The 16,563-nt window shown below is 31.6% G+C and overlaps 1 protein-coding gene across 8 annotated transcripts in view; it reads left to right on the forward strand.

Annotated features, from left to right (window-relative positions):
* Positions 1 to 16,563, forward strand: part of LOC107448785 (multiple PDZ domain protein) — a 684,699-nt gene that overhangs the window by 638,024 nt on the left and 30,112 nt on the right. For 7 of the 8 annotated variants that reach the window (XM_071183400.2, XM_071183406.2, XM_071183404.2 and 4 more), the window contains 4 exons: positions 1,685 to 1,779; positions 5,966 to 6,035; positions 8,946 to 9,002; positions 15,437 to 15,538. In XM_071183400.2, the coding sequence (XP_071039501.2) occupies positions 1,685 to 1,779; positions 5,966 to 6,035; positions 8,946 to 9,002; positions 15,437 to 15,538 (324 nt within the window). The remainder of the gene's footprint in view (positions 1 to 1,684; positions 1,780 to 5,965; positions 6,036 to 8,945; positions 9,003 to 15,436; positions 15,539 to 16,563) is intronic. The other variant, XM_071183403.2, reaches the window with a different exon arrangement.

A 16,563-nucleotide genomic window follows, 5' to 3' on the forward strand; every position in this document is an offset into this window, starting at 1 on the left:
ACCTAACGCTATGAGCTAGGAAATAAAATTTTGAAGAAATCATATGTTTGAAAAATGACTTCTTAGGCGAAAATTATAATATATATCAATGACTTGCAGTTGGCAGATTAACTTAAAATTTTGCTCGAAATGCCTTTTTTAGTGCTGTCAATTTAGCAGACATTTTCACACCAAACCATTATTCGGGTGTTTTAAATGGAAGTTGCACACTATAATTTATATTATTCTGACTGTCAATATTTTAATTTATGACATTCATTCTGAGTACTGTTCTTGTAGATTTATTCTTGTAAATCATTAGTATCACTTATTTAGTTTATTAAGTTTGTTTAGAAATGAAGTATTTCACTTAGTTTTATTTTATATTTTATAACCGTCGTTAAACAGCCGACCCAAGCTTTGAGTTTACGACTAGCAATGTTCAATTCCGTAGCATTGTTATTTTAAACCCAACCCAGAAGATAAAGAAACTTCTGGATCAAGCATTGGGTGAAATTTGCTTTCGTGGAGAACTTTTTGATGAAACTAACATATATATATATATATATATATATATATATATATATATATATATATATATATATATATATATATATATATATGTTAGTTTCATCAAAAGATCATGCGATCCATTGTATCTTTACTATACGAGGGCGTTTCGAAAAGTAAAGATACAATGGATCGCATTCCTTAAAAAAAAAACTTTTATTTAGAAAACGTCAGTTACATCTTATTAACTCGATTATTTATTATTTTTCTACATAATCACCCCCGTTATCCAAACATTTGTTAAGTCGGTGCGCAAGCTTTTGTATCCCACAGTCATAGAAGGTTGCCGCCTGTTGTCGGAACCACATTTCAACTTCATCTTTGATCTCATCATTGTCGTGGAATGATTTTCCACGAAGATGTGACTTCAGGTAAAGGAATAAATGAAAGTCGTTAGGCGCAAGGTCCGGGCTGTATGGTGGATGGTCCAATACTTGCCATTTGAATTGTTTGAGTTAGTGCTTTGGTTACGAGCGCTGTGTGAGGTCGAGCGTTGTCATGAAGCAAGCGGACTCCATTTGTCTATTCATAACGTTCCCATAAACAGAAACAATTTCTTTGTGAATATCCGCTGGTCTCTGACCTTTTGCATGAAGAAAACGTATGACGGAGCGCACTTCGCATTTGGCGGGATTCTGAATCGCCGCAACCATTTTAAACACGACCTACTCCAATCAGAATCAACGTTGAAATGCCGAACGACCGCGAGGAGAAAGCTAACGGTTCAAGGTTAATACCTGTGTTGCCAACTTGCTCGCCAAAGCTTTTCTTTTCCTCTGGCGTACGGTGTATCTTTACTTTTCGAAACACCCTCGTATATATATATATATATATATATATATATATATATATATATATATATATATATATATATATATATATATATATATATATATATATATATATATATATATATATAAGCTTTATTTAAATTCAATATTAAAAAAAAACATTTATTCAAGAATATTAGATGATAATTTCTATGGCCGTTCGCTATAGAAAAAAATGAGTATGTGAATTAGGATTGTTTTTTTTTTAAGTCATCTTTGACCATAAATACTTTCTTTTCTTGTGTTTAGTGTTAATATTATGAGTAAATGAACATATTTTTATGCTTATTTCGTGCATATTTCAGGTAAATGGAGTTGTTGTGTATGGAAGATCTCACCTAAATGCCTCAGCCATGATTAAAAGTCTCTCTGGAACGAGTTACAAGATATTGCTATTGAGGTGAACTTTCCTTTTCTCTCTAATATATATATTGTCCCTCAGGGAATTTTAGTTGGAATGATTTAATGTTTGAAACATCTCTTTAAACTGCAAAAATAAAATAAAAATTTATAAAAATCATTGTTTTTTGTCAGAAATTCTGCAGACATTAAAAAACGGAGTTACTTGTGGAACTGCAGAGAGTAAAAAAGGAGGAAAAAGAGTGCCTTAATTGCTCAGAATTATAGAAATTTTTTAATAGATAAGGAGGAATTCAACTGACGGAAAATTATAAATTTGCGTGTTTTCAAAGGAAAAGATTGATTTTTTTATAAAACATTTTTATGAATACCGATACTACTCTACACTCTAAAAAATTCCGGGTCAAAAATTACAGTATAAAGTACAGGCATTTTGAGTGCATCATACGTAAAATTCATTTTTTGCCATAAAATATTATACCGTAATTTTTAAAATAATATTTTTTTAATGAAAGTGTTTTAATGATGTTACGATAATTATTACTGTAAAGACAACGCTATATCAGACTTTTTTTGACTCAGTAAAATTACTTTTTTTTTGTCCTTGTAAAATTACTTATTTAAATTTGATTCGGAATTTTTTACGGTATACCTTATTCCTATTAGGAAATTAAATTAAAAATGATTTAAATTGTTCCCTAAAGCTTCGGCTAACTCAAACAATGTCATTTCGAGAGATGCGAGTTTAGAGTTTGCTAAAACTTCAGTGAGTAAGTTCGTCTTCTACAACGAATTTTTCTGTTACTAATTTTGCATTGAAAGTCGTGCTCAGAGTAGTCTGATTTTGAATATTCGTTTGTGAAAGTTTTATAGGTTAAAAAAAATCTATGTTAGACTGGAATAAAGGGATTTAGATTTTTTTGAACTAGTTTAGCATTTTCCTCTACTATAACGACGGTCTTTCTTTTTTTTAATTTACCAAATAATATGTTCCTAATTCTTTTATTCGCATTTCAATATTTTTCAGCCTTCATGTAATATTTAAGCAGCATCATTTAATTAGCTTGAACATTTCAAATTTTCGTTACTGTAACTATCGTTCGTTTTTTATTTAGTTTGAGAAATTATATATAAAAAAGAGCTGGTTGTTTCGCGAGAAAGTCCATACCAACTAACAATATCTAAAAACGATTCGTAACATAACAAATGCTGAATGGACGAATCAGTTATAAATAAACTAAAACGTTTATAAACTTATAATTTGTGCAAAAATTGTACATTTGTTGAAGGAACGATTCAGTTGAAAATAAACTAAAGTGTTTATAAACCTATAATTCGCATCACAATCTTACAAATAAACCAGTTGCTGAATAGACGAATTAGTTGATAATAAACATAAATGTTTTTAAACCTATTTGTGCCACAATCTTACAAATAAACCATTTGCTGAATGGACGATTCAGTTTAGAATAAACTAAAATGTTTATAAACCTATAATTTGTACCACTATCCTACAAATAGAACTATCTCTGAGTGGACAAATCAGTTGAAAATGAACTAAAATGTTTTTCGATCCTATAATTTGTACCAGAATCCTACAAATAGACCAATCACTGAGTGGACGATTCAGTTGAAAATGAACTAAAATGTTTTTCGATCCTTTAATTTGTGCCATAATCGTAAAAACAGACCAATCACTGACTGAATGGACGAAGCAGTTGAAAATAAACTAAAATGTTTTTCGACCCTATAATTTGTGCCACAGTCCTACAAATAGACCTATCACTGAACTGACGAATCATTTGAAGGTATACTAAAATGTTTATAAACTTAGAATTTCTACCACAATTGTACAAATTGAATGAACATATCAGTTGAAAGTAAACTAAAATGTTTATAAACCTATTATTTTTAACAAAGCATGTCTTTTAAAAGGCACGTGTTCCGCTCAAATATTTTCGAAAACAAAACGATGATTTCTCTCCGTAGTTAAATAAAAAAAAAGAGGAAAAGCAGTTGCGAGTAGGTAGTTATGTCCCCCCTAACAGTAAAATCACGATCCTCGTCGATCATGCTAATTTTGGTCAGGAAACGATGTTTTCAGAAATGTTTACGTTTTCAGCTCATGTCCGTGAGTCAGTTCATTTCTCACAATGTTTATTTCTAGATTCGGGTTTTTTTTTTCTCCTCTCCGAAGGAAAGGCGAAAAGTTATTTTTGATTAAGTTTTTTTTTTTTCGCAATCGCAAGTAAATGACTTCCAATGTTTCCTCTTATTTACCAATCATAATCTAAAATGATTGATAAATATGAAAACTGCTGCGTTTTGTTAGTTTAGTGAATTAGGAGAGTAGAGATTTATTTTTCTCTCTCTGATGGAAAAAATAAAATGTTCAGGTAATAATTAAAATAATGTGGGCATTGGTTCTGCAATTTTCCAATTGATTTTTAGTGTTGTGAAAATAAAATAACCTTTTCGAATTTTCCTTTGAGTATACAAACTATTCTGTAGATATAATGTTTAACAGTATTTTATAATTTTTGTCCAAATTTCCTCCTTTCAATAGCGTATTTTTTTCTTTTTTTAGACTTTTGATGGGTGTACTTTTTACTCTTCGTTTTTAACGAATAATTCTAAAATTATGTATTAGGGGTGGATATTGCGGTTGACCTGTATTCTTAGTGTCATTTTATATTTTTAACGAATTATCTTAATTTCTACTCTAAAAGAACCATCCGTTGTTCCATCTTAATGAACAATTTCATTTCCCCAAATGTGGATAAGCAGAGAGAAAGTGCTTTAGTCAGCTGCTGTAAAATTCAAAGATAAGCTCTCGTTGAACAATAACATAAATTTATTTCGATATAGTAGGCATACATCTTCCTTCATTGAATTCTCAAAAACAATATGTTCTGTTTACATTATAAGACGACATCTAGTGGCTCTGAATTACATTTTCATAATTAAGACGCCATCTAGTGGCTTTGGATTACATTTTCATAATTAAGATGCCATCTAGTGGCGAATAATTTCACCAGATTCTACAGTTGCCCCCAAATCGCATTTTTTTTTTCTTGGATTTGTTTTTTACAATAGTTTTGCACGATACTTTCTGGTCTTAGAATGAATCGTGATTCCTTTAAATTTATATAACCATCTATCCCTAGTACTAAGATTTAAAATTGCTTTCGGGACACATGCCCATGACCCCACATAGTAGTTGTACAATATAAGTTATGCAAGCTTTTCTGAAACAATTCCTCAAAAATTATAAAAATTAATTGTTTAAAAAAATGTATTGGTTTTTTGCAAAATGTATGCCCGCAGAAACACCTCAGGTATCGCAGGACCTGTAAGTCAATCACTGTATTTATGCTTGTTTAAATTTCTTTACAGTCATTAGGGACCTCAGACATTTCTGCCTATAAAAAATGGAAACTGAAAAAATTCTATAAGTAAAGGTTCTATTCTAATTAAATTAATACAAGTAGAATTGATTCTTGCTCGTTTTAAAAAAATGTCTTATTGTTTCATAAAATAGAATCAACAGCTTATGATTATATAAATGCTTTATTTGAATAGTGGTCCAACCTAATTCAAAACATGGAATTAGTCTCACTTTTACGTTTATACGAACAATTTTATCTTATTTTAAAAATAGTACACCTTCAGCTTATTTCCATTGCCAAACAGAGGACAACACAAAGCAGACAAGATATGAAGGGAAAAAAACTGAATATTTTTTAGACTTAAGAGGACACTATATCTCGGGTGAAATCTTTCATGGTTAATTCGCATACTAAGTAATTTAAATCTTTAAGTATAGAAACAGTGGGTGAAATCTTTCATGGTTAATTCGCATACTAAGTAATTTAAATCTTTAAGTATAGAAACAGTGAGTACAGGTAAACCATGAAATTTCAAATGACAGGATTACTTAATATTGTGCATCGGGGAAGTTCTCCAATAATTTGTTTGCATTTAGATATTTTGATAGTATTTTTTGAAACTCCATTGTTTACTCTAGGTTTGCTGGAACTCATTTTTCTCTAAACTTTTAACTATATAAATGGATACGAAACAGAATTTGCGATAAACAGTTTCTCCCGTAGTATAGCGTCCTTTTAAAGCTTGGTATCACAAAATGAACAAAATTGTAGATATCTCGCTATTCAAATAAAGTTCACAATAGTTATTATTTTTTTTAATTAACATCTTTCTTTTAGGAGGGATGGAGCGATTGATGAAATGGCTGTTAAACCTTTAACGCAGTTTCCATCTGAGCTTGACGAAGAAGTATGTATTATTTCATTAATTGAGTTTTCTTCTAATTATTTCATTAAAAAAAATGAAGTTGTTGTGACAGCTCTTGCTTGTTTGATTGCTGCTTCATTCAAGAACTTGCCAGATCTTCAAAATCTAATTTTAAATACCTGGCACAGTTTCTCCAAGGGCTAAAATTGTTCTGGTTTTGCAATAGGAAAACCCCAAACCGAAGGGGGCAGGGTTCGATCCTCGACTCCGCTAGAACCCATCGAGTACATATGCTGAATCTATGGAATCAAAAATCCTGTAGAAGGTCGCTTCACAGTACCCCATGGGTGCTAGGATTTGGAGAAAATTTCCTTACCTTTTAGATCTATGTCAAAATTGTCGAAGTGGCCTCCCGAATGAGTGGTGCTGCCATCTATAAGAGAGGATCTGCACTAACACTTTCACTCTCTCTTTGTTCTCAAAAACGAAAAGCGTACCTTTCTGACTTAATTCGCAAAGGCCAATGGCTGGCATGCTTGTTTGTTTAAGTGTCATAAGAAACAACATACAATAGGGAATTTACGAGAAAGTTGGCGTTGTTTTACATTGTTAATTATGTCTATTTTCTTCCTATAAATATAGCCTTTTTGTCACTTACTTCTGCATTCAGCATGAATTTATAGTGGATAATGAATGAAAGTGCTTTGTTAAGCATAATTGCTTGCTTGTGCTTGTAAACTTTGTTAAACAACAACACAATAGGGAATTTACGAGAAAGTTGACGTTGTTTTACATTGTTAATTATGTCTATTTTCTTCCTATAAATATAGCCTTTTTGTCACTTACTTCTGCATTCAGCATGAATTTATAGTGGATAATGAATGAAAGTGCTTTGTTAAGCATAATTGCTTGCTTGTGCTTGTAAACTTTGTTAAACAACAACACAATAGGGAATTTACGAGAAAGTTGACGTTGTTTTACATTGTTAATTATGTCTATTTTCTTCCTATAAATATAGCCTTTTTGTCACTTACTTCTGCATTCAGCATGAATTGATAGTGGATAATGAATGAAAGTGCTTTGTTAAGCATAATTGATTGCTTGTGCTTGTAAACTTTGTTAAACAACAACACAATAGGGAATTTACGAGAAAGTTGACGTTGTTTTACATTGTTAATTATGTCTATTTTCTACCTATAAATATAGCCTTTTTGTCACTTACTTCTGCATTCAGCATGAATTGATGGGGGATAATGAATGAAAGTGATTTGTTAAACATAATTATTTCTCACACGGGAAATTGCCACGACTTACAGATGCAAGGTTATAACTGAGATCTAGCATTTATATTCAACGTTCACTATTTGTGCAAGACGAACCTTGACATTTATAGGTCTAAATAAGAAATAATAATATTTAACAAGTATTTTAGGTAGGCACGAAACCGATTACGTATGTGATTATATTGACTAATTTCAGTCTTTCATAGTAGCAAAAACAATACATCGATGAAACAGGAGGCTTAACCCGCTTTTTACATTTTTTTTTCTTTTGCTTAATGAAAATTCCAAGTTGATATTTATAATTTTTGTAATCTGTTTACATTGATATTTTTTATTTAAATTATAAAAAAAATTTTATTTATAATTTTTTAAAAATATTCCAACATGGTCAATTCCGTACTTAAGAAGTCAATTCCGTACTCTCCCATTATGAGGAAGGTTCGACGTAGGGGAATTATTAGAATTATTAACACATATAGAAAGAAATAATGAAGTTTAAGAATTCTAAAAATTTTACTACAATCTAAACTGAATGAATGATTAAATGAATTTTGTAGCAGTAAACTGAACTATTTGAAGACTATTCTGTTATTCTCATTTTTCTAGATTTTCTTCGTTTTAATACTTTTTACATTTTCTTTTCGCGTTGTACCTCTTATAATGTTACCTCTTTGTTATCTGTTTGGTGTTATCTTCAGGTATCTGTTAAAATCTTTGATTTGGTATGACAACCATATTTACTTCAAAATTTGGAAAACAAATTAAAATAGAAAGTAAAAATAAACTGTATGTATACTGGTATTTAATACACATATTAATTTGAATACATAAAATAAAAAATTCCTATGTAGTTAGTGTTTTAAGAAAACTATGGTCAAAACTACCGGAATATGGTAAAATTAACTGTATTTCTGGCTCTATGTGAACACCAAAAAGCTCAATAATATTCACCGAATTACTTTGGTCATGATTTGGGTAAAATTAACAATAAAATATGTTTTTATAATATGGGATAAAACTTGATAAATGTAAATTTTGGTAATTTTATCATGACACCTCAGATCATGGCATAAAAATCATTTATTCGGTTAAATTCACCTTTTAGTTTCGTATTTTTTACTAAATGTGTGGCGATAAGAACTATCAATTTGAAAATCAGAATTTCCGGTAAACTTATACCATATGAACGAAAAAGTAACTAAATGAATTGTTTAAATGCCGTATATTTTTGTTTAATTAACCAGAATTATGTTTGTTTTGTATCGGAAATGTCAGTACCATATAATACGATAATTTAACCCGAATTTTTTTTCACCATATGAAATTATGGCTCCGAACAATAAGAACTTGTCATCAAAAAACTTTTTTTACTGAATGAAAATGATTCTCTCTTGATTTTACTTATGAATGTCTGATAAACGGTCAAAATATGTGATTTTGCGTAATACCTTTTTGCTCATACGCTAAAATATACCGACTCCATATAAAAAATATGGAGTCGGTAGAACCTGTACAATGTTTTCCTTACTCATTTTATCTAAAATGCTTTGTTAAATGTCGCTATCTAAATTGATAAAAATGATTTTATTATAGAAATAAATCCTAAAATATTTTTTTATAAACATGAAATAATATGTTACTATACATTTTTATTTCCTCTTGACTTTAGGCCGCTGAGGATAAATATTGTCATTACAGAGGAATGCATACAGTAACTGTACGAAAGGTAAGTGAATTAAATTTAATTCAAATTTTTAACAATCTTTAATTGGTTGTTTATTTTAATAATCCAAGACACGTTATACTTGTAATTATCCCAATTATCTAATTAAACACTATTCTTACTCAATATTTCCCATTTAATGAGTTCTGAAACAAGCGCAGCTTTAAAATTTTCTGAACTTCAAATAACCAAAATATTTCTTTTTGGGTTTCCTCTGTTTTTCGATGACCTTTTCCTTAATTTAAATTGTTTAACGTACTTTAAGCTAGATAGACACGATTTGATACATGTATGTAGGCAATTCTCTTGCATATGCTCAAATGTTTACCTACGTACACTACAATTTGCTGATGGACTAACTAAATCTAATATATATATATATATATATATATATATATATATATATATATATATATATATATATATATATATATATATATATATATATATATATATATATATATATATATATATATATATATATATATATATATATATATATATAAACCTGCTAATAACATGTAGGACCACCTTTAGCCCTCTAAACTGCTAGTACCCGCCGTGGCATTGATTCCACAAGGTGCTGATAGGTAGTCTGAGGTATCTGGTACCAAGCGCTCACCAACTGGTCCTGCGATTCCCACATTGCGAGGGGGTAGCGTGGCACCACGGATTTGGTTTTCCAAGTAGGACCACAAATGCTCTATTGGATTGAGGTCAGGTGAATTAGGGGGCCAAGACATGACTTGAAAGTCACTGGAATATTCCTCGAACCAATCCATGGCGATTCGACCCTTATGACATGGCGTGTTATCCTGTTGGTAAACACCATCTCCCCCCCCCCAGGAAAAACTGTTGCCATGAGTGGGTGAACCTGGTCTGCGACTATGTTCAAGTAGCTTACAGACGTCAGGGATCGTTCTATGAGGATTATGGGTCCTAATGTGCCCCATGAAAACATTGTTCCTGGGCGAGAAACCATGAAAACCTGGGCGAGTCCATCGTTATAGATGGATTGTGGTCGTAATGTAATGGCTCTTCGATGTATATATATATATATATATATATATATATATATATATATATATATATATATGTTACCGGCAAAGTTTGAAATCCAGCATTGTATATAATACCTAAAACTAGCCGGCAATGTATGAAATGATTTATATTTCACACATTTCCTAGTCATTCTATTGAATGCCAAATGGGCAACCGGCAAAGTATAAAATCTTCTGTGGCCATGCTAGCAAAGGTGTTGAAATGGATATTTTGTGCTATATTTGTTTCAAAACTGAAAATAATTGTGACTTAAATGTGAATTTTTTATACGAAATTTTTGTTTCACTTAATAAAAAGGGCATAAATTATGTTTTTTACAACTTTCATTTTTCTTTGCGCATTTTGAATAGAATTTTTTTAATGGCATTATTTTTTCAGAATAACATTTTTATTTTTGAGAAATCATTTACATCAGAACGTTTTGTTTCATACTTTGCCTAAATAGCATTTGTCAATCTATAGAATGCCTAGATATTATGTACAATGCCTAGGGAAAGTATCTAATACTTCTCATATTTAATACCTTTCCTAAAAACATCCGGCATTATATACAATGCCTAATAAGGCATTTTATAGAATGCCGGCGTTTCATACTTTGCCGGTAACATATATATGGATTCAGAGCTTTCCGAGATGTCATTAAATGGGGCGTTTCTTACAATCCGAAAACGCGACAAAAAAGCATTTAGAAAAAACCTTTTAATTTATCAGGGCAAGCCTGTTAACCATCGTGATTTTTAACCTTACTGCAGAACTCCATGGAATTTTTTGCTTGCTCTTAAACTGAAAATTCACTTGACCTTTCTTCTAACAATGAAATTATGACGATACCTAATCAAACATGCAAATATATTTCCTCAAAAGCTCTAGCAGAAAGAAAAAAAAACTTCTATCTCGTGCATACGTCATCAATATTCAAATAATGTGCTAATAACCCTCATTAACTACCAAGCCAATCATATGTATGAGCATCGTCTACATACAGGTCTCAAACTAGACCTCTTTAGCTTCTTTCATGTATTTAACCCTTTCGCACCTAACGGGACACATACGTCCCAAGCAAATTTCAAAAAAAATCTTTTGGGACAGAAACCCTTTCCTGTCTAATGGGAGACTTTCCCACCAGTCCTGCCAATATTTTTGAAGGTATTTTCATTCACAGAACATAGATGGCGCTACCGTACATAATGCTGCCCTACTCATAGTTTATGCTACCAAAATTGTTCTGTTGTAAAAAAAAAAAAAAAAAAAAAAAACTCGTCGCGAAAGGGTTAAAACATGGGTCCCGAGACTTTTGAACAGACAGTGTACAGTGCGCAAAATGAAAAAGAACACCCTGGATAACTTTTGATCTAGTGATCGGAGTTTCGCTTACTGAGGCTCTTAATGGTGCGATAGCCTCACCTTAAATATACTATATAATTAAATTAGTGCAAATGAATATTTTAAGTTACGAAATCAGACACAAAAACGTACTTTCACTAAATATTTTTTTTTTTTTGACGCATTTTTTTTTTTTTTTTTTTTTTTTTGACGCATCCCTTAAACTATGGAGGGGGTAGCCGCAATCTGGAAAATATGGTCTGGTTAAGAGAAAGATCGAAAGTTCGGACCCCTCAATGCTAATTTTACTTTTTGACTACTTCGCCAGAACTTTTAAAATAAGTCGAAAAATGTTAGTACACAATGATAAAATTCGTATATCTTAAGATAATTCCATGCAAAAATAATTTTTTTTCTAATTATTTATTTTTTACTATTTTATTTAATAAAAAACTTTGAATTTTAAAGTACGCTAATTTTCCCATCATTTTAAAGAGTGTAATGTTAAACGGCAGAATACAAAATTTGAAGAAGAAAAAATCAGCCGAATAGTTTTTCAGAAATCTGATTTTAACCATCATCATTTGAAACCTCAAAAACTATTTAAACGATTGCGCTTTAAAAGTGAATAAATCACTTCTGTAAATATCAATTTTAAAATATGTCACGTCCTTCCACGGCCACTATGCATTAAATAGTATTTAAATAAAATGTTTAAAAATTAAATTTTGAAAGAAAATCTTTTTTTTTTAAATTTTGTTACACGGTATTAAGATAATAATGAGTCTTGTTTTGCATGGTGTACAATGCCTCCTTTCTATCCTTCAAGTGTTAAATGTGTGGAATGCCGTATAATCTATATTATTTGTGTCTATCTCGTATGTTCTATCTGTCTGAAGTATTTTCTTGGAGAGAAATAGCTTATCTTTAATGTAGCTAGGTAGCTTGATGAAGTGTTTGACTATTCTTATCTCTTTTGATTTTAAAAGTTATTTAATGATATGAATACTTTTAGTACTGTACACTGTATTGTTATAGCATGTTAAGAATTTCATGCATTTACATTATTTAATTCATTCAAAATTCAAAAGAAAATCTTGGGTAGTCGATTTTGTTGTGCAGTAATAGATAAAATCAGGTATAAATGTAAAGTTTTTCTTTCCTTGAGAAGCTGTCGAAAAGCAAAAATACGGAGTTGGTGATTTATTGCGTAGTGGCTGGGTGGCGCAGTTGGTTTGTCGTCGGCCTTCTGAGCCCAAGTCTGCGGGTTCGCTCCCCGGCCCAGACACCGGATTTTCGGGATGCAGAAAATCTTCAGCCGCCATGTCGTATGATTATGCGGCATGTAAAAGATCCTTGGAGTGCCTTATTGGCTCTTGGCATTTCTGGCAAAATTAAATTCCTAGTGCACTTTAGCATCCAAATAGAGTCTCGGTGCTGCCATCTAGTGTGGCAGAAACTAGACGTCCAAATTAACATGACCAACGGTATCTCACCCATTGTGGTGGTCCTGAAAGAATTGATACCACCTCTGGAGAACGCGCTAGGTCTCGGCAAGACCGATTTTGCAGCTCATTGGAAATAAAAAAAAATAAAAAAAGATTTATTGCGTATTTTTGGTAAAATTGGATTTTAAATTGATATTTGGATTTCCCTTTGTGGTTGTTTAGTACTGCTATAAACAGTCCAGCTCTTCGAATACGTAACTATTGCTCAGTACGGAATGCTATACCAGAAAAACAACTTACAGGGAGAGTGAGCACCGTATGCTTGCTCTGCTAAATTCTACGCATGCGTCACCTGAACCGGTTATTGGACAGCTCCATGGTTGGGTTCGCTTCCTCCAGCTAACCGATATTTTATTACTTCGTTCTATCTTAGACCTTCTATCTTAGATTGGTTCTATGTTGACCTTTTTAAAGACTTAATTAAAGAAGCTAGTCTTTTTGGTTTAGAAATAAATAGTGATAAGACCAAATACATGATAATAGATTGTAGGGGAACGGATATGGACGCAGAACTACAATTCAATGAAATGACAAAGTTTGAGAGAGTTAGGGAATTTAAGTACTAGGGTTCAGTTGTCACTGAAAGCAATGATATTATGGAAGACTAAATGCTGGAAATCGCAGTTATTTTGCACTTAAGAGATTGCTAACATCAAAAGTAATAACGAGAAAAACAAAGCTTCAGGTTTATAAAACTATAATCAGACCAACTGTTATCTATGGATCAGAGACGTGGACTCCAACACAGAAACAAGAAAAAATGCTGATTACCTGGGAAAGAAGAATTCTTAGAACTATTTTTGGACCTGTTAAAGAGGGTGATCTGTGGAGAAGGCGATACAATTTTGAAATTGCAAGACTATTTAAAGAAAAAGATATAATCAATTATGAAAAAGCAAGGAGAATTCAATGGCTATGACACCTTGAGAGAATGTAGGAAAACAGAGGCACTAAGAAGATATTCAAGGGGCAGTGCAGGGCCAAAGGAAAAGAGGAAGGCCGGTCAAAAGATGGTTTGACGAGGTGGAAAAAGACCTCAAGACTCTAAAAGTCCGAAACAAAGGGCTAGAGACAGGCAACTTTGGAGGAAAATTGTTAGTGAGGCCATGGTCCAACATGGACTGTAATGCCAGGAAGTTAGTTAGTTAGTTCTATCTCTTGGACTGTATTAACAAATTTAATCAATATGGATGATATACTAAATGAGTTCTCAAAGAAATGTCTTAATAAATAGCACAGTGCTGTTTATAAATTTTGCAAAAATGCAGCAGCAAACCAACCTTAAATAAAAAAAAGAAATTTTTTCTTCTCCTCCCTAACCCCACTAGTTCTTTCAAGAACTTCTGCTGCTGTACGCTTTAATGGTGCTTTTCCCTTATAACAGGGGCCGTACCAACCCTTGTGAGTCTGGTTTACAATATGTTTACGGAAGCTAGCCTTCTTTCCGTGTGTGCGAGTTAAAGCATTTACGGATTAAGTCGATTGCAATTCCCTAGTGTGTTTCGTCCTTCATTTTTTTCCAAAACAACTTTTAAAAAAACGACTTTGGAATTAACTTTTAATTTATGAAACATTAAGAACAGCCAAAATGCAAGTGTCTCCGTTAATTTCTGATGTTCTTCGCAATTATTTAAAGCCAGCCTTTTAATAATAAGATAAAAATGAACAAACAATAAAATAGAGCATTGTTGCAATATTCTTGATTATTTTAACTGTAACAATGATTGAAGAATGTTTCTTAAGTATAAGATTTCTTTGTTTATATTTTTTGACGACTTAGAAAACTTAATTAAATTATGATATTGCCCAGTAGTTGGAAAGTGGCAAGGCATTTTTTTGTTCGCCACATTGCCTGAGTGATATTGAATGCTAATATGCAATGCACGTAGCCCCCCTGTATCGCGTTCTTACATTTCAAAAAAAGGAAACTCTTCATTGTTCTATATTCTTATAGAAAAAATTATTTCGAATACAAGTCCGAGCCAAGGTAGATTAACGAATAGATCATGCGCCTCCCAATGAGTGACCCAGGTTTAAATCCCAGAGATGGCTGTTCGATTCAAGTGCTCACAGTGCTGACGTAAAAATAGCCTTAGTCGGATCATAGGTTAGATTACCCTTGCCGTCGGGAGGTTTTCATGGTTTTCCTCTCCATGTAACGCAGACGAGGTGTACTTTCATCAAAAAGTCATCAACGGAGACTAATTTGATTTCGATTCGGAAGTTTTTTCTTTTTTGTCTTCTGGGTTGGATTCAAATTTACAAGGCTACAGAGCTGAAAAAACCGATAGACGTAATCGCAAAAAATGGGTCGGCTGTTCAGCGCTGGTTATAAAATAAAATATTAAAACAAAATAAGAAGTCCGAATTTTCCTTTCAAAATCAAAAATTAAATTCATAAAAATTTAGAAAGACTACCTAGGCTTGTTCTTTTGGATTGTGTGCTTTTTATTCTCTCTTATTGTGCTAACTAAAACTGTGCTCGTTGCCTATTATTTTTCTGGCTTGTTAATTATCTTCCTGGGGTTTCTGGGTTAAACACAGGGAGCCCAGGGACTTGGCATTATGATAATTGAAGGAAAGCATGCTGAAGTTGGACAGGGAATCTTCATTTCAGACATTCAAGAAAACAGTGCTGCTGAACAGGTAATTGCATGGATTTTGTACTCTTTAAAGCACAAATTATTTTAAAGAGCCTGATGATGCATTTTGAAATTATATTTGTCGCATGACATTTTCTTTTTGTTATGCATTGTTTTGACTAATTCATTACTGTTTTTCTTCTTGAAAATGTATTTTTGTACTAATAATAAATGCTCTATTAAAGCTGATTTTTAACTATGGACAGTCTCGATTATTATTTTTTTTATATATTTTTATTAAATGCACTAGTAATCATTGCAATTTGTACATGCACCGAATGCATATTTACTAGTAATTCACAAATTAATGCAATTCATGCTATTTAAGTCAAATACGAGGTATGTTATGTAAAAAGTGGAAATTTTTAAACTTTCTGAAACTCGTGTGTGGTGTAAAATATATTTAATAATCAGCAAAACTCTCCAAACTCAATCACCGTTAAATTAGAAAAATGTGGGTCTTATTTGGTGTCAGAAAGTGGTTGGAAATTTGAAATATTTTACCCTCATAGACACGAAAGTGAGTTAAGGAAAACTTTCAAAGTTTAAAGTTTATAAAATAAAGTAGATATGTTTGAAGTTCTTTATTAAGTATTGTTAAGAAATAGGCATTGCTTGAAACACGAAGTTTGTTCATAATTAATTTATAAAATATCCATTTTTAAAAAAAATTTAAAAATCGATTACGAAAAGGCGTTTACTGGAAAATATTCGATAGATAATATGCTTGAATTTTAATGTGTTAATAAAATTTAAAGTTTTTTTCATCATTTGCGATTTTAAAAATTTTTGAATAAAATATGACGTAAAAAGACATATTTTAGAGCAATTAATTTTAAAGAAATTTTTGCAAGTTATACGAATTTGAAAGGCAATTTGAGTTTATTTCTAATTTAATCCAACATTTTGCATTTGCTAGCAAAATCTGAAAAACCAATATTTTGCATTTGCTGCAACATAAGCATTTTGCTAGCAAAATCTGTGTTCTCAGTAAATAATATTTTCATACAAAATTATAAACTGCTTTTT

Source organism: Parasteatoda tepidariorum, chromosome 7 (assembly GCF_982258835.1).
Source record: "Parasteatoda tepidariorum strain Cologne lab strain chromosome 7, Ptep-v5.0, whole genome shotgun sequence".
In the NCBI taxonomy this organism is placed as follows: Eukaryota; Metazoa; Arthropoda; class Arachnida; order Araneae; family Theridiidae; genus Parasteatoda; species Parasteatoda tepidariorum.